Raw genomic sequence first — 26,595 nt, forward strand, 5'->3', positions numbered from 1 at the left:
TCTCAACCAGTGTGTACATAAGAACCATGATCAACGATGGTTTCTGATAGATATCATCATTCTCGGTGATGTCAACTTCCACATGAACGAACCAGACAAACCGGACACTGCTCGCTTCAACGACATACTAAGCTCAGAGAATCTCTCGCAGCATGTGACCTTCCCAACACACACTTCTGGTAACACATTGGACGTTGTCCTAACCCGCAGTGACGATAATTTACTTCGCAACATCAAGCAAGGAGACCAACTATCCGATCACAGCTTGGTCATTTGCGAGGTGCTTCATCCCAAACCAAAGCCTCTACGTGTCGAAGTAACAATAAGGAAACTCAAGGCAGTGGATGTTGCTGCTCTGAAACGGGACATAGATAATCTCGACGAACATATGTGTACCGATGACATGGATGTTGTGACAATCTGCGATCACTACAATAGTTCCCTCGCAGACATTCTTGAGAAGCATGCCCCGTCAAAGAAGTGCACGATTACCGTCCGCCCGAGTCACCCGTGGTACCCTGACGACCTTAGAGCCATGAAGTGTCAGAAACGAAAGGCTGAACGCAAATGGCGCGACACCAAACTGACTGTCCACAAGCGGATATGTATCGTGACATGAGAGACCGCTACAACAGCATGCTCGTGAACGCCCAGGCAACGTACTACAATGCGAAAATACAAGAGAATTGCAGGAATCCCAAGGATCTGCAGAAGATCTACAACACCATTCTGCACCGAACCCGAGAGAGAAAGCTCCCTTCCTCCTCAATCGGCCACGTACTTGCAAACAAATTCGCAGATTTCTTCACTGACAAGGTCGACAAAATACGAGCAAACCTTCCAATCGTACCGCCAAGCCCAAGAGACAACGATTACAATCCGGTCGTCGACGGTGCCTCTATACTGGTTCTCGCTCCAGTAAACGAGGATGTTCTGAAAAGGATAATCAACCAATCGCCCACCAAGACATGTGAACTGGACCCACTGCCCACATCGCTACTGAAAAGCACTGTGGAAAGCCTGCTGCCTCTATTGGTATCAATCGTCAATAAGTCGCTGGCGAGTGGTACAGTTCCCGAGTCGATGAAAGTTGCGCTTGTGTCCCCGATCATAAAGAAGCCGTCATTAGATCCTGAATCGCTGGCCAACTACCGTCCAGTAAGTAATCTGCCTTTTCTGTCGAAGGTACTCGAAAAAGTAGTGGCTGCAAGGGTAAATGCATACATGGACTTACATGACCTCCATGATGTAATGCAGTCTGCTTACAAACCAAGGCACAGCACGGAAACTGCACTCATTCGCTGCATGTTAGACAAAGGAGGTGCTGCTATTCTTGTGCTTCTCGACCTGAGTGCGGCATTCGACACTGTCGACCACAGCATTCTCCTGGATCGAATGAAGTGCATAGGTATCGACGGCTCAGCTCTAGAGTGGTTTAAATCGTACCTCTCGGGCAGGATTCAGTACGTGACCATACAAGGAAACCGATCAACTCCTCGTCCACTCAAGTGCGGCGTTCCGCAAGGTTCTGTGCTTGGACCTCTCTTGTTTCTGATTTACGTGCTCCCACTCGGCCGCTTGATACAATCACATGACCTAGACAGACATGGGTTTGCCTATGACAACCAGTTGTATACAGCAATACAAAGAATACACGACGCCATCGCGGTACGGTCTGAGTGTCGAAGGATCGAGGTCTGCCTTGTTTCCATACGGGCCTGGCTGACAAGGAACTTTCTGAAGGGTAACCCACCAAAAACGGAGATCCAACTGTTCGGTACACCACAGCGCTTGATTGCACTATGCATCGAATTCCTGTCGATTGACGGAGTCGAGGTTAAGGTGGCAAACGGCCCGGTGCGGAATCTTGGAGTCATGTTCGACTCTGTGTTGTCTATGACCTCACATGTGAATAGCATTGTTAGCTCAGGTAATTTCCATCTCAGAAACATCGCGCAGACTCGAAACATGTTAACACGAGACGCGACAAGAACTTTCGTTCAGGCTCTTGTGTTGTCCAGGCTGGATTACTGCAACAGCCTATTGTTCAATATATCCAGTGAACTCTTATCAAAACTACAAATGGTGCAAAACAACGCCGCACGTCTGGTGACTCGTACTCGCGCGGATTGAGTTTGAAATCCTAACAGTTGTCTACAAATGTTATCGCCAACTGGCCCAGAAATATCTGGAGGAACTGTCAGTGCCGTACGCACCAAAGCGTGCACTTAGATCTGCGGACAAGAACCTTCTCGTCACCCCACGGTTCCAAAGCTCGAGTTTTGGCGGGAGAGCTTTCAGCTCAGCGGCCGCATTGGCTTGGAACTCTCTCGGCCAAGGCCTACGCCAGGAGGACACTCTGAACAAGTTCAGGAAGGCTCTAAAAACTGAGCTTTTCAGAAAACATTTCTCACGCAACTAATGACTGTCAACTATAGTGGGGAGCGCTTTTGAACATTTCCAAATGGAAACAGCGCTTTATAAATTTAACTTTTATTTATTTATTATCAACTGTCTCAACCAGTGTGTACATCAGAACCATGATCTACAACTGGTTTCTGATGGATATCAACTGTCTCAACCAGTGTGTACATAAGAACCATGATCAACGATGGTTTCTGATAGATATCAACTGTCTCCACCAGGTGTGTACGTCGGAACCATATTACACTCACGGGAAGTTGGCCATCGGCGATTCAACATCAATCTGAAAGTGGCAGTGTTTTAGAAGGGATGCACCACAGACCAACGATGATACCCAATATTCATTTCTAATGATGGTGTAGAGAGTCTGGCACGGACCTCTATACAAGACTGTTCTATGTAAGTCGTTGGATCAGATTATCAGGAAAAAGCGAAACACATATCAGAAAATGAACACTACTTTAATCTAGTCTGTACAAATCCTTTTTACATTTGATAGAGAACACAATGACACACACCAAACATCTAAAAATCAAGTCACTACACTGCCTAAGCTCAATATCACTGGAACAATACTTGCAATTGATAATATCCTGGCGGACACAACAGCTGCGCTGTTGATCGAATAAAGAGATCACGCCCTATACAAACTGACTACCATTTCACAACGATAAGTATTGACTGTCCCATAATAAATAAAGAGCCCAGTATAAAATATTAAAAACAAAAAATCCTCCTGGGAAGAGTCTTCGTGACCACATATCAACATTTCGTGCCTTTTCCCTGCCGCGGGGGTCCCTAATAAAAACCTCCTCTTTCTTTTCTGTTTCTGTGACGCCGTCCTTATTCTAAAGGAAAAAGAAACGCTATCGTAAAGGCAGTATCAAGTAACCTATTCTTCACTTCTGAGTATTCATTCACTGGTAACAGCTACCGGCTTCCGTCGATAAACCACTTAGGTAGGATTTTGGATTCTGTGAATTGGCCACATGCTCTATGGCGAAAAACAATCTTCTTTCATTGCTACGGCAGAGAGGGCGTGGTAGAGCTTATTCTCAAGTTTTATGTGGTTGGTAGTTTCATTGGAAATACATTTGCAGCATAAAGCAGGAAAAGTTGGCATGACGAAGGCCCGATACCGAAACTGTTTCCTCCACCGAACACCCATGCAGTTTTGATGATAGCTCAAAACTCGAACTACTGATTCTACGCGTACGTAGGTTGTGTTTTAGTGTCGGTGCTCAAAATGGCATGCGACGACATGCGTAAAATAAACGAAGGAGTCCTCTCATGTTCTTCCTTGATCTCAGAAATGTATTTTCAAATCAAGCAATTGCATCAGCACGTGCAACGTTTGCTGACATAAAGCAAAGAGCTGTACGTGCCAAAAAATAAGAAAGAAAAATCGTTTCAGTGAAAAGTGTTATTTATATTATCGTGCATCATTAAGTTAATAGTCATAACGATAAGATTGATAAAAAGCACAGAAACGATCTAGAATCGTCAGATAGTTGATGACCATATAGGTTCAAATACTTTGTGAACATGCCATGCTGGTGTAGCAGCAGAAAATATAATTTTAAACGTTAAAAAATGAATACAAGCTCACAGAAATACCTCATTGGTCACGTGACAACATGTCCACAGTCTGCTCTTGATGTAAAAATATGTAGCCGCATTTCAAACGGCTGTCTAGTTTGGACTAGAAAACTGCTTTGACGAAGTATAAAGCATTGGTGATACCATTTTATAGGTGAAGTAACTATATCAGACTTCTCCCTTGGCCTCTTTACCAGTGGGTGAATGCCCGATTGTGGTCAAAGAATCTTCTTAAAACTGTTTCATCGCAATCACAGCTTATGATTATGCAAACGGCAGTATTCTGGCCTCATTAATCAGTATTCCTCATTTGATTCAAAAAGTGAAATTACCGAGCCAATCTCTTTATTAATTACCCTTTTTTCGTAATATCGTCTAATGTATAAGGGTTAGAAGTTGAAGCAAAAAAGCACTGCCAAGCTCAAGCAGGCAAACTTACTGATCTTATACAAGGTACCTTTTCCCCAGATGTTCCATCACCATCCGCTTCCTTCCGCCTCGTGGTAATCTTCCGCCGCACCTCCTTCCGGGACAGGACATTCACCACCGCAAACTCCAACAGCGCCGCGAACACAAACAATAAACACGTGGACATCCACACATCTATTGCTTTGATATAAGAAACCCGCGGAAGTGACTGCCTGGCGCCTGAGCTCTGCGTGGTCATCGTGAGGATTGTGAGGACGCCGAGGGAGATTCTTGCGGGCACGGCGTCTACGTTGATCCAGAACGAGACCCAGGATAGGATGACTATCAAGACACTCGGGACGTATGTCTGGATCATGTAGAAACCAATGTCCCTTTTTAGGAAGAATTTAACCAGCAGGCAGGGGAAGGCACCTAGAAGGACAATAGATATTGTAACCGGTGAAACGGCGACGAATGAGCCGATTTCATTATCAGCGAAAGTTGTAGACCGGCCAGGCCCGTCTGTGCACTACAAGAAGTGGGTTCATTTCACCAACCTCGGCGGACTCTTGCGAGGATAACGGATGCGGCCAAAGGGAAAGTTAGGTGGCCAGGGACCGGATGGCTTGGAAACGTTCGCAGTTGTATTGAAACATTACACTGCGTGATCGTTTATTTTGTCAGTGCTCCCTCTCATTATAATATAGGAAGCCTAGATAGAATGGACATATTCTGACAGCCCCCCTCCCACATACAGCAACACACAACCCACCTGTGGTGTAATTTTTTGTACAAGTTGTCGTCTCCCATTTCTTCAGTTTAAATTGCGGAAGCTCCATCCTGTCGTTGAATTGTATGGGTTCTGAATCATCACTCTCTTTCCACACAAAATCTAGTTTGTCTCTTGTATAAGCAACTGAAAATTGGAAACTCATATGGTTGGCAATAGGTTGGCAATAGGTTGGTGTGGTAGAACGAATGAATGGATGAGAGGACCGGTGCGACGCAACTGGTAGCTATATTTAATGCTACCCTCCTTTTCCATACAGGTTCTCTTCTGATGCCGAACACGTTTGGCTATGTCTCCCTTCGTTTTCCATGCACATTTACCTCCTATGCCATGGTATATTCTAGACATAATTCACTTCCTTTTTTCATGTGCATTCACCTCCTTTTCCATACATGTTCCCACTTTATCTATTCATATTTCACCTTTTTTCCATGCACATTCCCCTCCATTTCCATACACGCACCGCTTTTTCCAAACATTTTTTACTTCTTTTTGCGTATCCCTCCTTTTCCATACATGTTCCCCTTTCATACGTGTCCCATAATCTTTTTTCATGCGTCGCCTTGTTTCCATATGTCCCCCTTTCATACATGTTTCATTTATTCTTATTGATAAGCACTTTATCTATACATCCGTGATGTGAGACAACAACGGGACTACACAAGACTTACAGCTTTCTAACTGTAGATTACAGACTTGCACATCGAGCGGAAACTTCTGTAACTCCATTGGACAGGATAGTGTTAATGACAGTCTGGAATCAAATTGAAAAATAAATAAAGTTATCTATCAGAGTTTTATTGCCTTATTCGTGGCAAGGTTCGTAAGGTTGGTCCAACTGGGTTTACATAAAGCTACATGTACATGTATAAGGACTCGCCGGCAAAAATGGCTTCACAGAGGGTTTATGACCACGAAACCATTTTCGCTGACGTGTCCGTATTCCGTGATGCTCAATGTAAACGCCCGTGCTGTCGACCCATGCCTGTCATCAAGACCTACCTCTGGATCGCTACATAAGTTGGCCGTCCATCACCACTCTCCCGGGCACCGGGACAAATGTCAAATTTACATGCCCCCGCTGAAATTATCACAGTAGGTAGAGTGAGACAGGATTGGCAACGATGATCACCATTGACAACGCTAGGAGAATGTTTCATCACCTGTCGCCACCAAACTTGCGTCACTTACCGAGCACTGTAGTAAACTGTTCCATCCTTGTATAACCTCAACAGTCTGTTCGGCACGGTTATATGGTGGACATGGCCCTTTTTCTCATTGGCGAAGAACAGGTCAGGAACCCAGAGGCTGTCAATAAGCCTTGCATCAAGTGTTATCATGGAGTCGTTTGAGAGTCCCAAATGGCCGTATGCTAGTCTGTGGTCATGCCAAGCTTGCCGCATGAAGATCGTTATTAGATAATCCTGGAGGAAAGAGCCAGATAAGATTAATGAGAGGGCAAGACAGTTCAACAGTTATAGACTGGTTATAAGTGGCGGAATAAAACCTTAGATGCGCTCTCGACCAATGAACCAATCAGTTGATCCAAAACTAAAGCCTTCTTTTTCTTGATCCTCAGGCTATACAATCATTGAAATGACGAACTAGTTGGCAGCAGCATGCACCACTGAGATAAAAAAGTCACTCCAAAGTTTTTCACGCCTGTGCTTACCATACTGGCTTCATTTATTGAGTCAAAGCTGCTCACAAAGATATCACAGTCAACGATAGTTGGTTCATCTGCAACGGAAATGGTTGTATTAAGAGGGGGCAACAAATGGAAGTTATGATAACATACGAGATCCATTGGACAACTAAAGGTAAACAGTCCGGGGAAGACTCTGGGTTGGCCAATTGTAGGCCGATCAGGCTACCGCTGTAACTACAGGACTATCGGCCTGCTTCATTTCAATCTATTGAATATGTCCTTCAATATCAGTCTTTTCACCTGTCGTCTGGTTGAAAGTACATGTAATAATTGAGGTCACCGAGAACTTTAAGACCAAATATCTGATTTAAGTGAAATGATCCGAGTCTTTCTTTCAACCTGTAGTGGTCCAAGCATTTTTAAGCGCCACCTCTTAATCGATTGGAATAGCATCAAATTCCATTTAAAATCAATGCGAGACTGGATCCAGTCTAGGACACGCCAAAGATCGTAAAAATCATGCAAATAGGCAAACTTTGATCCAACCTGATTTTTGGACATGTCCGAAATTAGGTATAGACCAACTCCTTTAGTTAATGGAACATCCCATTGCCGGATGCAACAACTTTTATATACTCAAGTTTAATGAACCTATATCATACCCCTCAATAGTTTCCATCATTTGTTCCCCTCTTAATAATTGATCCAAATTCTGTATATAGCCAGTGATATACCTAAGTACGGTCGGAAATGTATCGTATCCTTCAGCCAACTCAACAAGGAAAGTGTATTACATTTCCGTCGAGTTATGAGGTGACGAGATTTAGATCTTTGGCGGATAACTGATTCTATTGGGTAGAAACTACTACTACTATATTTTAAAATATTAAGCATGAAATAAAGAGTATCTTCATTCTTACAACTGAATATAAACATAATGATATACATGTAAGCGTTATAAAACATGTAGAAACTCAAACAAAAATAACTTCCAGAGGCTTTTATATAATCTTACTAAAATGATTGCATATATCATTGCGAAGCTTAACGTTTTTGTATCTGTTAGTTCCACACGCTGGATTGCTCAAAGCAAATGTACATCATGGTAATGTCGTAATAACATTGTTGGTTAGTTTATCAGTACATGTATATAGAACCAGAGGCTTTCAAAACAATTATTTGAAAGATTCTGCTATAACGAATCCAGAACTAAGGTATGTTGTGAAAGAATTAATTAGTTGAATGGTTAGTAAGTTTCAAAAGTAGTTAGTAAAAGGTGGGGAAGGGAAAGGATCTTGTAGGGGGGGGGGGGGGGGGGGTCAGGAGGCAGGCAAAGAAGGTAAGGTTCATTACATCTTACCATCTGTATATGTATAGTGGATTGGGATAAAAAGAGGTTGCGATATTTATACAGCGGATTTGTTCAACACAAACATCATTTTAGGTCGAAACGCGCACTGCCGTTCAACGCAGACACGTATCTTATGATTTCATTCACATGTACTGAGAAATTTTGATTAAATTCGTGAAATTCAGTTGGTTAGCCATCTTATTCGGTAAAAGGAAAGGGCCAAATTGTTGATTATATCATTATATAACGTGATTTGACGAGCGAGTTCAGTTTTGATACTTTAAAGGCCATAACTCCAGGTATTTTGCCATTGTCTGCTGTAAGACGATTTCAAAAGTGTACCGTACCTAACACTTTATACAACACAGAAAACCCAATGCAATTAGCTCCATCCATTTTGAAGATATAGCCATTTATGTGTTTGACAACTTGATTACCTAATCAGGCTAGCAACTGGCTTGTTAGAGCCAGGCGGCGGGTTCAGCAAAAGTTGTGATGTAGATCAGGCTATTGCCCTACTTGGGAGGACAAATATCAATGAATGCTCTTAAAATTGATATATGAAGTCTGTTTTTCATTGATATTCGATATACCCTATAATAAGGTAAGGTAATACAGACAAATTTATACCATTATAGTAAGAAATCAAACGTCAGTCTGATCTATGTCAGTAAACTTGCCGCCTGACTTCACTTAGAAACCTAACCAAGGCTGTTACATAACATGTAAACAAAACAGTTAATCTTGCTTTATCTCTGGACTGGGTGCTTCAATTTTGATCAAACTTGATTTAATGCGGAGCTTTAAGTCTACTCTTTGAGGATCTGTACATGTCATGCAATCATAAAAGCAGGAGTCGTGGCCTTCAAGCTTTTTCGAAAATGACACAAAACAGTATACAGTATAATTCTATAGGTGATCTACAGATTCGAAGGAACAATATATGTTGTTTTGCATTACCAGAGAGTATTTCAAATAAAAAAGACTGGGTTGATATCCACGACCTTTTCGCATACCTATTACATGTAATGTACGTAGGAGATTATAATTTACATCAAAATCAACTTTCAAATTATGATCCGTGCGTGTACGTACGGATCTCAAGCATGTACTTTTATTGCGAGCTCCAGCAAATCAATACATCGCTCCCTCATGAGATATACTCTAGTTTCGCCGATATGAGACCGGTTAATATACGAAATCAAAGCAGAGGCTAAGCCGGAACATGCCGTCATGGCCATACATGTATGGTAACTTGGTGACTAGTGTCGCCAATCTATTGTCCACCCAAATTGAATATTTTTAACGGTACATAACGACCATATGCATAATATCTCCAGTGTCTTATATATATTTGATACGGTCGTAGACCGGTAAAAGTAGAATATATACGTTTACATGATGTTCTGGGATATGAGAAGATGCCACACGTAAAATTGAACATGAAACGGATACGGCATAGGGAGCGATTTTTTTATGTGCCAGAACTTGCTAACTGTGTGCATCTGAAACTGTTTTGGGGTCATGCCACGGCACATGGTAAGGATTGGGTCAAACGCGAGGAATGAAGGAGTGCTTACCGTGCTCTGTCAAAGAAAGAGAAAGAAACATTTAATATACCTGATAGATTTGGCAATCACAGCTTCAAACTATTGATAAAATCACAAACTTCTCATACAAATATGCACCCGTATTAGAGGTATAGTATTTCAGCGAATTGTGAACTCATAAATGGTTTTTTTCAGATATCAACAACTTTTATGGCTTGCTTAAACCTCTAGGGTTTTTTTGTCGAAAAATCTAAGAGGTTTTTCAAAAGCTCAGAAGCTCAAAGTTGTGTGCAGTGCCGGAGAAGCGAATATCAAACCACCGATTTCTTCAGGATGTCCCAAGTGCAACTATCAGGAAAGCTTCTGAACATCCTATAGGTGTATAAACATTTGTTTTTAACTCTGGGGTTGTAATAACCCTTCAGAAAGTGCCAGCGTTAAAAATACGAAATTGAAAAAATGATATTTAAGATAAAAAAGGATATCTTGTTACCTGTATCGAAATTTGGTGGCACTCGGCTGTCATAATTCTCCATTAATTTCATTAGGAACTGAGACCTGCAAAATGTATGTCAAGATGAATGTTTCATATGAATCTGATGACAAAGTACTGTAGCTCTTAATATGCGGGCGATGTTCCGGGCATATCCTCGAAACCAATCACTGAAGTCAGTAGGCTATCACTGACATGAGAAAAGTTTTGTTTGCGAGACATTCGGCTATATACTCAGACCATTCAACCATAATGTAGTGGGTTGACTGCTCGCGTCCATTTGAAAGCAGACGAGTGATGTAAGACTTCACCACTTTCATTTCCGACCCTATAGGAGAAGCAATGATGGAAACTACCCGCAATGGCAGGCCCAGCGCTCTGTTGGTTCGAATGGAGGGAGCCTGCGTCAACTTTTGTTCCAAATTATGCCAATCATGTATCCTGTACGTTGATGCATTGCATACACTATAGACATGACGACCATGATACAAGAACCTCGTCCAATTCACTTCAGTGGTCCTCATGAGAGCCGCTAAGATATAGCGGTTCGAAGTCATAAGATATCTGACCGGGCTCTCCCAAGGGAAATTGCCAGATGGACTCGTGCTCAAATTTCGATTAGACCTCTCTGATTCAGTTCATGAAGATCTATGATGGAATGAACAATTAATGGTCAATTGGGTACAGCCCTTTGTCGACGACAACACTGATCTATGACCTTGAAACCTTCCTTTCCATGACCTCGTAATGTCATCTTGAATTACATGTATAGCCTATCGCCGTCTTTTCACTTTATGTTTCCGCGGATACAACATGACTCTGGTGCCTTGATGTAATGCAGTCATAGCTATAGAAACACCAAGTTAAAGCAGAATTAGTCGAGCTGAGTAAGCTACACGTGGAGACAACAATTACAACACAGGATTGATTGGCGCCATCTTGTCGCCAAATACAACTCCATCCGGTACCTCAAACCTTTGGTGCAAGGATTTTCAATTTCCTTGTAATGTAGGAGTCTGATTTTGATATTCAATAATTCAGTAATTACGATGTAACTGTCAGAGTGGACGTGATAAGCTTTCAAGGTCATGAAATCACCATTCATACGCGGAATTACAGATGGTAAGAATTGCTAGCCACCGCTACCTTGGGGGTGTACGCTGGCGAACATCTTATGCAGCGGTCAACGAAACCCCGCACCCATTGGTCAGGCGATCGGCAGGGTTTACATTAACTGCGGCATTTGCAGCTCATCCTAAGGTACATTTCGTGTAAGGTGCCCGAAGTGAGAAGACTGCCAAGGAAGAAAAACCTAAAGCGGCCACACTAAATTCTTCTAATTTTGTATCGTTTCACAAGAAGGGTTCATATATCAGTATAGAGGGAAAAAGCGATACATCCTACATGGCGTATATACTCTGGGTACATTTACCTCAACCATCACGTACATTATTGTATTCCCTTTATAATTCTTATTCTTACCTTCTTGGGGATGGCCTTAAATTTCAGAGAAGAGTTTAATACTTACAGAATATAAACGTAATTTGAATTTGAGAGAGCTAGATAGTCAATGATTTATGATGAAGCTTCAATCCCATAATGGTTGTAATAACGATTTGTTGTTGCCAATGGTTCACTGAACATGGAGTAGATTTATTCATGGTGGAGATCTCCATGAAAGATCTAAATCGCGATAGAAACATAAGGCATTCATCAGAATAGGGGAGATTTTCTGGAAGTATATGGGCAAAGTTCATAGAATTGTGTAGGCAGACAACTCCTGTGTAAAGAGTTAGAAATAAATGCAGCGATGACACCGAATCGGGGAAAAGATGGTATAGCTACGGAAGAAGCGCTAAATGGCAAACCTGAGTTGTTTTTGTATCAGCCATATCACATATTGGAAAAAATTGCTCCCTGGCTTTTCGAACAATGGAATGTTTTTCGTTTTACTGTCAGAAAACAGCATTTTCCCCATAAATCTTTTGTATCTGCGGACTACATGACAGAGGCCCCGCATCCCTGTAACAAATGGCAACACTGAGACCTAAGGTTTTCATTCTAGGCGATCGTTACCATAATTTCAGCCGGCACCCCGGGCAAGCCACCATTATTGGCGCGTATAGTACCATTGTTCAAGATATAATTATGAAGGGAGATGCTATGCAAATATTGACAAATATCTCATAAAAGAACAGAAAAATAATTGCTTGTATGATAAGTGTAGACATTGTGTCTTGTCAGACAACTTATTGTTTTCCAACCAGATTCTATTAGATATTCATGTACGGGAAAGTCGACATTTTTCACGCAAAGATGGCTAACCCACCCAGGGAGCATCTAAAACGTGTAATAATTGGCCACTGGCGCGGCGAGGTTGGGAAGATGAATCACCGAAGGGGTTGATCTCTGTTATCATATACGCTACTACTGTATAGAATTGGTTGCGATGACCACAGCAAAACAGCGATTTTTACATGCCACCATTCAGGTTTTATCGACTCGTTTGCGGGACTTTCGTAGCCAGCTATCAACTTTAGAAGAAAGTGACGCCGCTATGTTTTGATCTACTATAACTCGTATATCATGCCGTCCAGGGCGAGCATTCGGCAAGTCCGATACTATGATATAGGATAGCAATCAAGCGAATGCTGGTCAATAATCTGCACGCCAAGGATATAGCCTGAGAAATCTGCCAGATGTCGGGCGGCAATATAGCCTTAGTTACACGATATATCTGGCATTCAGGGTGCTCTCGCAGAGCTGCGGTTTACCCTGAAGTTCTTCTAGACTGTGAACTTTTTCTTCAAAACGGTTAACTATTCTTTCAAGTAGAAGTAAGAGTTGGCTTTGGTAATCGATGATGATGATGATGATGATGATAAAACCTACCTGCTAAACCTCTCTCCTGGTCTGTAATCGTGATGTGTTCGATTGTAACCTGTCACCCAGGCCACCAGGGTGCCAAGGATGATAACTAACAGGTAATCCATATTGTCAACTCCTAGCGGGAGTCTGAAGAGATAGATAGAAACGAAGAATGATGACATGGTTGCGGATTGGTTATTTCCAAGGCACCGGGATATCTATGCCAGTCTATATCTTTTGCACAGACTGTGGAATATGATAGCCCATTCATTTATTCTTTGTCCTCAACGTTTTTGTCTCTGGAGCACGAACTACATTAACTGGTCCAATTATTATTTTAAGGTTGTTTTTTGGTCTGAGCTCCGCGACCAAAGATATTCTCATTTTAAAAAGTACCTTCTGGCGAAATTTTTATTATGTTTTCGGCTCTATACTGTTTGTTTCTCGAAATGTGCATGTCCAGGTTAGTATTTTCCTGTGTCTACCTACTAATATGAATATGAAATCAGAAACATACAGAAAAAAAGTCCTATATCCTTGGGAAAGAAAAAGAAGAATCATAATCAAGTTCAATCTGACATGCCAAAAAGAAACATGGCCGGATAGCGACCACTTATCTGCCCTGTGTACTGGTCTGACCCCGTTCCTAAACAAGCTCAGTAACAGAAAAACAAACCCTCTCCATCTCGAGATACCATGCACTATTCTCACTCACGCAGCGGTGCGGCACCTGTCTGTTCAAAAAACTTGGTTATCCAAAGGGTAAATAGTCGTACAAAAACATTTGCCGTATTGAAGACCGGCTATCAGCGATTTTGTGAGCCGAAATCATCCACTTTCAGAGTTTGCTAATCTTCTGTGCTGTGTTCTAAACTCTCCTAACAGTATTCTGTCTGAGAGCTATAGGTATACCCGGTGATCTATCTGAGGTACACAACGGCCGGGTGTTTTCTCCCCCAATCGTGCAATCTCTGTCAAAGTGAAGGAGAAAAAAGATCAGTAGCATTAGATAGTGTCTTTCCATACTCTGGTAGCAGCAAGATGTAGCAGACAGCAGACACCTTTTCTTCTTTTTTTTTCAGAAGAACTGCCTCCTTTGTTTACAAGTTGGATAACAATGGTATGAGAAGCAATTAGCCTCGCTAATCAACAGGCGTTTCTTTCAGGTAACTAGCTGCCTGTAAGTCAACAACATGACGAGATCAGACATTCTGCAATATCATCTTTTAATTTCTAGAGTATGATTATAATTAGCCATGTAGCCCCATTAATACTTCTAAAGCTATAACATGACTTTCAGATTAAGCACAGGTAATCAATAGACGTGGTTTATGTGGGTTACTACCAGGCCCGGTGCCCGGTGCCCGAGAGATCAACACCATCCTGAGATTCTCACACAAAAATATCGAGAGGCCGAGGCGGAGTAAATTGAAAACCACTGGTGGTGCCAGGATGGAATTCCGAACTTGACCACGCTCACTCTTTCGACCTTGATGTCCTCTCCATGTTTGAGCATCATCATGAAAAGAATACGGCATTGTATTGCATCGTCTCAAAACCTACCAATCATTGGAACGAGTTGGACATTTATTATTATCCAACTCAGTGGCAAGAATTGGCAGCTCCGATGTCAAACAATATCAACCTGTATTCCGCTCCCAAACAATAATCGATAGCGTGCGAACGTATTGCTGCTGGTCCAATGAAGAAATGAAAGATATCTCATTTTAGCAATAGAAGTCATGCCCGGATTCCTGACCAGTGATGGCCAAATTCCGAATAACGGCAGAGAAATAAAAAAACACTTACCGGCAATGCCCCACTCCTAAATTAATTACCAATTTTGTGCCTTGATATAAACTACTGTGTACTGTGTAGGATTGTATTGTTCATATATCGCAGAGCACTTGAACCACACAGCAGGCACCAAGCACCTGATGTTTTGACAGCGATGCAGCTGATGGTACTAGGCCTACACGACGATGAAATATTAAGAACAATACGTTATTCAGTCATTATTCCTCGTGTCTGACAAATTGCACACAGTCAGAGAGCAAAGAATCACATATCCCTAGCTGTCAGAAACCTCCACGCTCTTTCCTTCAAACGCAAGTAAATCATGAAAAAATGAAATGACACAATCATTAATTTCCGGCGAAAGTAACCTGATTACAGTAAAGATTGAGATCGTAAATATCCAAATTGAGAAACAAAACACGTTAAATCACCACAAAATGTATTGACGTCCGATCAGTAATAGAGCTTGTCTCTCACACGGGAGTTATAACAGTTATTCTTGATTGGTTCTTGTATCCTTGGTTAAACCGGTTTTATGGACCCTGGGAACGAACGAGCTGGCCACGCAAGGCCGTTTCTCTGGCGATTGCGCTGGTGGAAATCTTTCACGATAGACGGTTGCGATGTGCTCGCTTCGAATCGCCACTCAACATCTGCGAACGATTTGCTAACCGCTTGATTCTCGCCCGTATTTCTAACTTCAGCATGTTGTGGTGAGGGCCCAGAACTTCATGCAATCTTAGAAATAAAGTTTTTAAGCTTTTGTTAAACCTTTATTGCTTTAAAGTTTTTCTGGTGAACGTTTTTTTAGCGAAATGAAAAACCTATCTTAAAAATTCCCGGAAAACTCCAGGTGGAACAGATTACGGTTCGTTTTCAGACGCTAAAAATCATTTTCTCCAAGAGCGTGGATTATGCTCACAAAGTCACCTTTGTTTATTTTTCTGACAAGTGCAACCAAAACTCTCGCAAACTGTAGTACCGGTATAGGCATTCGCATGGTGGTCAGGCGTCTCCTGGCTTTCCTCCCACACGCTCTTCCACTAACTATTCTTGCGAGCGCACATTTGGATGTTTTTCTCGTGAGACAGCCATTCTCCGAGGCGTCAAGAAGCACTATCCAGGGCAATCTGCTCGGCAAGTTGGAAGGTTTGATAAGATGCTCGGCAATTTGGAGAACTCATTCAGAACAAAATCTGCTATGTTGACATTACAGCGATATATCATGCCTGTTCAAAACATGGCATACTGGTAGGTTATAATGTACTGTACACCAAAAAGAAGCGATTTAACTATCGGAGTCCATGAACAGATAACATGGTTATTAGTCTACAGTGTGCTGGTAGGCCAGTCGTCACGAGCCATTATCATGGATATTGCATATTCGAGAGTCATTTAACCTCGATAACGGGGATCCAATGGCACATCTTGATTGATCATCACCAGACAGTGAAAATATTGTCCCCTCTCAGGCACATATTGGCCGCGGGAAATATATCACGTACATGTATATTGGCTTGAAAGCAAAACATAAAACAATAATGTAGGAAGTTGACTACAGTCTATTTTGTTCGGTTGGGATGCAGGAACAACTGGGAACTTCTTGCTTTCATTGTGAGGACTCGGCAAAAATTGATCCGCTTTACAAGCCGGAGCAAGTTGCTAACCTCATAGTCTCCTTCTTTTGTGTTCTGAGTTTAACCTCATCTTTCATCTGTGGTCAGTGTGTTCACATGGTAGCCATACGTAGGGAAGATTCTCATATCAAGAAGTATCATAACAGGTGTATGGACTAACACCTCAGACTAAAGGTAAACATTGAAGAACAGCATGGAGGGATTGGCCTTCGCATTCGCAACCTCTGGTGAACCGGCCGGCTAGAGCTCGTTCATTTCCTCCAAACAAATTACCGGTCACGTCAAAGATGCATTTATTTATACTCATCCCCCCAAATCCTCTGGTATTATTTTGTATCAGGACGTATAACTACTTTGGATTTTATCATGCTAATCGATCGAGTAGATGCAGAATTGATTGTTTTGGTCGCGTGGTATACGCAGTCTGCATGCCGAAGTCAATTATTGTCGAGGTTGACAGGACCACACATTCCAGTATACAGCCGCGCCTATACTGTTAAACCTGATCGCAATGGCAAGCGATATGTCAAAAGATCTTAGCGTAAATAGGCTATATACAGGTAGTTCGATCCTACTGAAGCAAAACCAGATTCGTTGGGGAGATATTTCTCAAACTGTTAGCCTTCTCGACCTGTAATATAACGGCAACCTTTACTGGCGGCTTGAAAACCAATTCATGCGATTGCATCTGCGATATTTGCTGAAGAAACCTCCTAATCATGTTGCCTTGGTTAAAAGCAGGGGGAGGTGAACTAATCTGTTTAATACATAATTCACCTTTCCGGGTAGACGGCAATTTACAACAGATCTGTATAAGTTGGATTCTTCGGAGCAGCAACCTCATGGATCAGCATGTGTATAGCCTACAATTCAAGGATTGATTCCACACCGTTTTGTAAAAGGGACAATTTGAATATGAGATATGTTGGTTTTTCAAACAAAAATTGCTTCCAGGGGGAACGTGACTTCTCCAACCAAGATAACTGAAAAATCTTTGAATTGAACTACATGTACATGTAAATAGTGGTCAAGAACGGTGCACTTGTCGATATCATTGAAGAAGCATTAATATCCGTTGGAGGGATATGAATACATTAACCAGAAATAAGGACACACTGTGAATACGTCATCCATTGGTGATGGTGTTTTTACAGTATCTCTCCATAATCGAGTATCTAGAAGTATATATACATAATATGTAATGTGTGTCATCAAGAAACGCCTTACACTAAAACTGACGTGCACTTCTCATGCATGTCATACGCTTTACACTGCTTTACGAAGTTCCGCAAAAACAAGTACAAGAATCATTCAACAGTCAACATGATAGTTTGTAATTGGTATTGGTATCTTTTCTAGAATAGAAAGTAAACTAGAAGAAATCAATGACATCTTTTTCATCGCAGAACTCAATTTTCACGATATTGGCACTTGACTATCTTGTACTATATCTGGCGCCTTCCACCGGCTTTCTTTCCTAAATCACAACCGTTTCATATCATTTCCCAATCTAGGACATTCTGGCCATTTTTTCACGAGACCGATTCTGATTGCATGTAACATATTGCGCACGGTATTTTTGCTTCCTTTGGCTGTTATCGGCGGCGTTTGAGGTGGATGAGATAGCATTGCATTCCTACCTTATCAAGAACTTATGTTTGGCACGTTTTTTTGTTTCCCCTCAAGAGCTGCACAACTTCACCTTGAAGATTTTCCTACAAACAAGGGGACTGAGGAGAGCTTCAGCACAGTTCAAGGCAAAATTCGGGAGCAATGCGAGCAAGAAAGAATAAAAAGTCTTCCAATTACTAAACTGAACATGTACACAGATATAAAGCTGATAAGCGAGGGGTGAGACAGAAGTACAGCTGAAAAAGTTGAAGAGTCTATTCAACTAACCCTCATAAAATCCATTGAGTGTCTTCTGAGCGCAATGTCCGACACTTTTCCAATGTGATTGCACCAGAATGAGGCAGAGATAAATTTCCCGTGGCGTTCGCTGTCAAGTGTTGAAATTAGTCGCGGATGATGGGTGGTTTCGGTGCCAGCGGGCATGATTCAGACCTCAGCAATGACGACCCATCAGAGGATGTAAAGTCTCAGCGTAAGATGAGAGAAACAGTTTTTAAGAAGAAAATTGAACAAGTCGTTGTTGGAAACTTGATACGCTGCTAATTCGGCAAGTACAGAGTAACTGTGCTGCAAAACAAATAAGAGTTCTTGTGGACGTTGCATCCCGCATATCACACACGACGTCACTTATTTTTTGTGAAGACGAAGTTTTAAAGCCTGATGAATTTAGGCGCTTGAACACTTTTAATCGACTCAAAGCCGGAATTGATTTTCACCTCAGTAGACCCAGTTTCTATTCTGTTACCAATGCTCGTCTCCAGAGTTTATTTTCAAATCTTACTGAATGGTACGAACTGCACAATATAGTAGATGTGGTCTACGAACACTATTGAACGTTTAGAAGTCAAAGTACATACTTCATAGAGCTTCAAGGGTTATCATTCTCGGTTTGCGGACTACTTCAGGTGATGAACTATCATGAATTAGTTAAAATCACATAGTTAAAGATCGAACAGTTGACATTTAAGGTGCGCAGCTACTACGTGAGTTCATCCTCGATTTACGGTGTATTCAAATTTAAAAACTCTTCTCTTAACTTTTAGCGTGTGTGATAAAGCACCAATGTTCAAACAACAAATCGCTGAATAATTCAACTCTTGGAACCGCTCTCTTCCCTCTGTAGTCTGCTTACATCAGAATACGAATGGCTGGCACGTGATTGTTGCTAACAACTTCTTAGGTTTTGTGACCAGCAAATTTTGCTGAGTCATGAGGAATACTGTATATATCGCCAAAATATTATCTCTCTTTGTCTTTGCACGCCATTACAGGCAGCACCTAAAGTTATGTGCATGGAATGTACGTGTGCTTACATAATTTGGGCAGATAGTTGCTTTTGGAGCATGCTGCATATCACCGAATCGCCAAAGGGAATGGAGCACCTTTCAAAAGCCACATTGAGCCCCACGTATATATTCCATGCACATTACTTGAGATGCTCCCTGTTTTTGCGTGCTACAAACAATGCAAGAGAGATAAATAATTGGGAGGAATTTAGCCAAAACGTGCAGTCATTCAAAAAACAAGATGGCTTCCATCTTTATCATCTGAAATTCATGACAGTGCTGGTAAGACCAGAGCCTTTGCTATAAACCCGATCAACATTTATTTCAGTGTAAGAAACGATCATGATACACCATCCATCACGGACCATGTAACATTCATTTGAGTAGCTAGATCAGTGCCCTGGGCATGTTTCCTTGGAAATAAGGGAAAACACTACTTTAAAATGCGAGAAAATGGCACTTACAACTGTGTTGAAAGTAATGTATAACATACTTACCATTGTTTATGTAACACGACGCACAATAATTTCTAAATTTTATCCAATAAACGAGTTTCAAGAGTGAAATGAAGTGCCATAAAAAAATTAACGACCACTTAAATGAAACTTTCATTTAAAAGAAGGCAAAGTTGCATTGATTTTGTCTGAAGTATATGACTGTGAAATAAATTGGAAATGTGGGCGCCACCTCGGTTTTCAAGAGAGCATGTTAGAAACTTTGATACAGATACACGGAAATGTACACATTGTTGAATTTTCTAACTAGCAGTGGCAACCGACATCAGTTGAATTCGCCGAGTTTTGGTATGAATAATGTATAGTATCAGAGTTTTTCATTTTTTCGCATTACAGTAATGAAAGCTGTTCCGCTTTGTTGCTTCCCTTTGACCAAAATAAGAAAAATATTATGATTGCAATTAAATTATGATTCCACACATTCACTTTGCCACAGGATGGAGAAAATTTACCTACCCGTATTTTCAACAATGCATCCCACGGGACAGCGCGGGTATTAGTCCCGGAGCTGAGCGACTTTTATTTAACATGCAGGCTGCAAATGATTTTAATGTGTTGTGGGATATAGTACGCCTACCTGACCATGAAACCAAATTCTTAAGTTTTTCCAGTTGTGGATTTAGGAGATAGAGGGGTTAGAATTATTGTTAATGACTTCATCATTGGACCACGAATGGAGTTTTGTACGGGAGCACAAACCTCAATGTACACGGAAATCTTAAACGGTTGGATTTAGACCCTTTAAATGTATAACCAACAGATAGAAACATGGTGACTCTGAGTGAGATAAGCAAGGTTTTATTTGTTTTTAAGTGGCAGTGTCGTTGGAAATGACTTTTTTTATGTATTTTGCCTTGATTTCAAGAGAAACCAATTTAAAATGTCATTTTCTATATAATATCAAAAGGAGGCTTCTGTGAACCTGATAAGAGGTTGGTCCAATACAGATCATTGAGAGCTCGTGGTCTAAATGATTTTATGGTGGTTAGCTGGGGTAGTTATATGTGTCTGAGTGGCAAAGGGCATTGTCATATAAAAGTGTGGTTGCTCTTAACGACCCCGGGGTAACTGGTATATTTTTATCAGTTTTCGGGTCGGTAAAGGATTTTCACTTAGTGAACAGCAATGCCATTAGCGTAGACCCAAATTGGGATTGCACGTATCCGCATTATAGTTGAATGAACCACTGGTCCATTAGCAAGAATCAGGCAAATGTGGCGCCGGGATGGATGGGTACATTTTAGTTGTGGACGATGAACAAGAATATCATCGGTATCACCAGTACTTGCTAGTATTAGTATATAAAGTTCAACGAATTTGGAAGCGATCGCATTATAAGCGGCAACAAAAAGACTTCTTCCTTTGAAACGGACGACCACCGAACTGAAATGGAGACCACGTACATGTAGCATTCAGGAAATACTGACACTGACGATACTGGTTGCTTCAGCAGAGCCGTTTTCGTGAAGGATTCGCCGGCCGGATATCCAGGGCAATTCTGGCGAAATAAAAGTACATGTACTGCTAGAAGCGTATTCATTTTGCTTACAAAATTTGGGGGAAAACGACGACCTTTGCATGCCTATTAATATTTCATACAAATTCATTGGAACTCTCGCCTTTAATACATACCGGATAAGTACAGTCAAATAATTTTCATTCATGACAGCATATGTACACACTGCTGATGACAGCTATAAATAAATAATGAATTTAAAGCTATTATCTGATTAGAATCCAATTAATTAAGCTCGGCGTCGAACTGAGAGTTTTGAATGTTTATATTCAAACCGCAATAAAAAGCCTTTTTATGCCTCATCTTGCACACAGTCGGCGATGAATAAATTTGCTGCTGAAGCACGCAATTCCCTCAGTTGGAACATTCCTAGTTTGTGCCATTAGGCCGTTTACACGGGACCAAGCAAGCCCGACTAGACCAGACCAGATGACATTCGTGCGCATTTACACGGCAGTTTAATCTAGACCGATCCGGGTCGATCTCGATCGGTTTGGTCCCGTGTAAACTGCCCCATGTATAAACCACACCAAACCAGTTCACATGCACTGGCAGTGTCCAGATCACATTGCTTACGACGTCGTATGTACATGTGAATGACGTAGGTCTCAGAGGTATGTGCAGCGAACCAAACCAAACCAGATCACATGCACTGGCAGTGTCCAGATCACATTGCTTACGACGTCGTATGTACATGTGAATGACGTAGGTCTCAGAGGTATGTGCAGCGAACCAAACCAAACCAGATCACATGCACTGGCAGTGTCCAGATCACATTGCTTACGACGTCGTATGTACATGTGAATGACGTAGGTCTCATAGGTATGTGCAGCGAACCAAACCAAACCAGATCACATGCACTGGCAGTGTCCAGATCACATTGCTTACGACGTCGTATGTACATGTGAATGACGTAGCTCTCAGAGGTATGTGCAGCGAACCAAACCAAACCAGATCACATGCACTGGCAGTGTCCAGATCACATTGCTTACGACGTCGTATGTACATGTGAATGACGTAGGTCTCAGAGGTATGTGCAGCGAACCAAACCAAACCAGATCACATGCACTGGCAGTGTCCAGATCACATTGCTTACGACGTCGTATGTACATGTGAATGACGTAGGTCTCAGAGGTATGTGCAGCGAACCAAACCAAACCAGATCACATGCACTGGCAGTGTCCAGATCACATTGCTTACGACGTCGTATGTACATGTGAATGACGTAGGTCTCAGAGGTATGTGCAGCGAACCAAACCAAACCAGATCACATGCACTGGCAGTGTCCAGATCACATTGCTTACGACGTCGTATGTACATGTGAATGACGTAGGTCTCAGAGGTATGTGCAGCGAACCAAACCAAACCAGATCACATGCACTGGCAGTGTCCAGATCACATTGCTTACGACGTCGTATGTACATGTGAATGACGTAGGTCTCAGAGGTATGTGCAGCGAACCAAACCAAACCAGATCACATGCACTGGCAGTGTCCAGATCACATTGCTTACGACGTCGTATGTACATGTGAATGACGTAGGTCTCAGAGGTATGTGCAGCGAACCAAACCAAACCAGATCACATGCACTGGCAGTGTCCAGATCACATTGCTTACGACGTCGTATGTACATGTGAATGACGTAGGTCTCAGAGGTATGTGCAGCGAACCAAACCAAACCAGATCACATGCACTGGCAGTGTCCAGATCACATTGCTTACGACGTCGTATGTACATGTGAATGACGTAGGTCTCAGAGGTATGTGCAGCGAACCAAACCAAACCAGATCACATGCACTGGCAGTGTCCAGCTCAGAGGTATGTGCAGCGAACCAGACCAGACCGTGTAAAACGGCCCTACAGCCACGCAATAAATTCCCCACAAAGAGCTCTCATAAAAAGGTGATTGAAGCTGTTCTTCGCAAACAAATTAAGTTTTATTGCACTTTAAAACGAGAACATGTCTCCTCAGTATCTGTTGCACCAAGCTAATAACCTTAAGTGTCAAATAATCAACATGATTACATCCCTCTTCTTCGTGCATTTAGCAATGATTTAATTTATTTTATGTATCTATCCATTTCCTAGTGGAAGGACGTTTATCATTTGCATCATTCAATTATTCTCCGTATTGTTCTGGGCTCCCGAACCTCGAGAGCCGGCGCCTCAGGTTCCTCGGCGAGAAATTTTATACTTGTATACATCTTAATAATTGATTTAAAAGTCAGAATGTGCGAGATTTCGCAAGATTCGCGTGTCCAAATTATATTGTCGCCCAGCGGATAAAACAACGATTGGTAAATGGCAATCGAGTGAGGACGAACAATTATAATAGCTAAATGTCATCATCAGTAAAAAAAAAATCAACCATAATGTCCTGAATATACTTCTGTTTACTCATGTATATACATGTAGTCGCATTTTCCATTTCTGAGTACTAATAGGCTAACCACATCAAAATCTCACGGCTCCAAATAAAAAATTTCAACAGATGGCCAAGTGCGTTTTGAAGGCATTTGAATTAAAGAAATTCCAGTTGTGTAACTACATGGGTACTGAATATAAATTTCAACTATGCCATATAGTGAAGAGGCTGATTTCCGAAAACTATACATGGCAAGTTTCAGCGAATTCGCATGCACGATAACTGCACTATATGGCAGTGTGTATTTCTCTTAAGCTGAGCCACAAGTTAATACCGGTACAATGGACAAATGCTTCATTGTCAAAACTACCAGTATCAGCAGCAGGAGACCTTACGTTGCCTTTCAGTGTGTTACATTAATTACATTAATTACAGCGTGGAAACAGCTGTACACATTAGCACACACAATCAAGGCTATAAAGTAATTGAACCAGGCCCATAAAATGTAACACCTTACCCCATCAAAATATGGAGACATAGCGTTGGTCACAGTTGATACAATATATAAGATACTCTAGTTTCTCGCGTCTCACCATTTTTTCCGATGGTGCAGGACTTCGGCCTTTGTTTCATTTAATAGTACATGTAATTAGTTAACCGGTCTCAAACCGATGAAACTAGAGAGACACAGCCCACAGATCCAAGTCTGTGGAACTGCATTTTTTGCTTGATATGCAAAAACACGCAGAAAATAATTGATATAAAGTATCTGATGTAAAATTATTGCAAAGGTTGTATACTTACATTACCATGTGGTTTTACAGTAACCGAACACGCTGTTGCGACACTCAAATCCGTGGCGCATCCATGTCGTAGCTATCATGAATGAACCAATAGTCACCGGCATCGATCGGAAAGCTGCCGTTGATTTCGTTGTCTAAGCCACTAATGCTGATGCAAGGTTACCATCTGCATAGTCGGTAAACAGTTAAAACAAACAGCGTAAGCAGGGCCAACAATTGAAATTACTATGTAAGTTTAACTGGACGTATAACGTGTTTGCTCAGTTATGATAATAATTTTTTTTATATATAGCACAATTCATCTTCTGAATGGTGGCAGACTGAATGTGCCACATTTTTCCTCATAGAGTCAGAAAAAAGATCTTGATACAAATTAATACTGCTTGGTACCCTTATTTTTGTGTGTCGTGGTCGAACTTCTTTCTGCACACAACTCGACCCGGTGATACATGAGATTTTGATCTAAATGTGAAAAAGCAGTCGTCCAGTTGATTTCTCTTTCAAGTTGGCCGAAAATACAAGTTCAACTGTGTATAAAATGTACATGTTATCCTGGCCAACTCAAAGTGAAGTTTATATGGAATAACTAATACGTATTGGATTCACACGCTACGGACTTTCGTAGCAGCGACGATCAACAAAAATTTCATAGTACGCTAGCAAAATCACTCGTTACTGCGACCTGCAACAAATTCAATCTTGACTGATATTTGCTGCATCGCTGCAACGAGAGATTGTTCCGGCGCTGTGACGACCCCCGCAGAGAAACGATTGCTGAAAGTACTGAACAAATATCATCACATGATCATCTCGAATCACCGCACTTGATCGGTCACAAGTTCCAGCCTAATTTTATTCTCCTCATCCAAGACAGGATTTATCGTTGTATCCCATGATCTTTCCTCGGAACGAACTGGTGATGTCTGTTTGCTGCCTCAGAAAATTGCTAACTGTCAATTTTTCACAACGGCTGCCTATATTTCATTAATAAATCACACAATTCATGCGTTATTGTGCACTTTGCAGAGTGTTCAATCTGCAAGTGCATGATAACGCTCGAATATAAAATTCAACAAATAATTTATGAAAATCGATGCCAAACTCTGCAATCGACGTCATCTTCGCCGTCATCTCGGAACCATTCGGGCTGCGGTCCAGACATTTCCGGGAGGTTGTCGGAAGCATTCGGGGTTTCCGTTATGCCGAGAAAATCAAACCGAAGAAAGCCTTACCTCTTCTACAGAGACTGCAAACGACCTGCACAATAGTCGGCGTCTTCGTTACATGTATGTCATACTTGTACATACTTATGTAACCGATGAAGGCGTTCCATCCACGGTTTCTTAAGACATTCGTTCAGTTCATGGAGTCCTCAAGATAATTCTCACTAACTCTTTCCTGTAGCGGTCACTCGTTAAGACATACAGATAGGAATTCAACGAGAAGTTACAATACTGGACAGTGATCGTCAAGTCCAGGGTAAGCCTGTCAACTGCTTTCCAAAGAGCTCCGTCGATCATTGGTTTCCGAGTTATGAAAAACACTGTATGGATTCTCTCGGGGATTAGACCGCAGAGATAGGAAAACGAAACCAAAAGCAAGGTTTTGGTAACCGATTTATTTTGCGCTTGACCGGATTTTTTTGCTCTTGTTCCAAGCATTTCGGTTCTTTCGCTATCTTGTCTCTTTATTGTGACGATGATGGCAATGTTGACAACGAAAAGAAGGAGGGCCGGTGTGTACACGTTGAACACTGCGTGCACTGTTTCAAACAATTTATCGTTCTCGAGGGTGTACGGACACAGCCAAGCGGAGTATTTTGGATTTTTTGTTCTCCAGAATGCTGCTAAATGAATAGTGAGGGACACAGAAATTATTACAATCATACTTAACTTTGTTCTGAACAAGGTAAAC

At 41.6% G+C, this 26,595-nt stretch overlaps 1 protein-coding gene across 6 annotated transcripts; it reads right to left on the minus strand.

Annotated features, from left to right (window-relative positions):
- Window positions 1-2,866: 2,866 nt before the first annotated feature.
- On the minus strand, window positions 2,867-24,897 carry LOC135493784 (glycine receptor subunit alpha-2-like). Of its 6 annotated transcripts, none has more exons than XM_064781354.1 (10): window positions 24,683-24,897; window positions 13,156-13,278; window positions 11,746-11,760; window positions 10,264-10,328; window positions 6,894-6,961; window positions 6,413-6,645; window positions 5,893-5,975; window positions 5,204-5,347; window positions 4,481-4,863; window positions 2,867-3,272 (listed from the first exon to the last, which is right to left on the minus strand). In XM_064781354.1, exons 1-10 carry the CDS (start codon window positions 24,688-24,690, stop codon window positions 3,087-3,089), a joined length of 1,308 nt encoding a protein of 435 aa, XP_064637424.1. In that variant the 5' UTR covers window positions 24,691-24,897; the 3' UTR covers window positions 2,867-3,086. The 6 variants fall into 6 exon arrangements, with proteins under 6 accessions (XP_064637424.1, XP_064637422.1, XP_064637426.1 ...); XM_064781352.1 differs by having other exon boundaries at window positions 4,463-4,863; XM_064781356.1 differs by lacking the exon at window positions 24,683-24,897 and adding an exon at window positions 19,981-20,077 and having other exon boundaries at window positions 4,463-4,863.
- Between the last annotated feature and the right edge of the window lie 1,698 nt (window positions 24,898-26,595).

This window comes from Lineus longissimus, chromosome 9 (genome assembly GCF_910592395.1).
Source record: "Lineus longissimus chromosome 9, tnLinLong1.2, whole genome shotgun sequence".
Taxonomy (NCBI): domain Eukaryota; kingdom Metazoa; phylum Nemertea; class Pilidiophora; order Heteronemertea; family Lineidae; genus Lineus; species Lineus longissimus.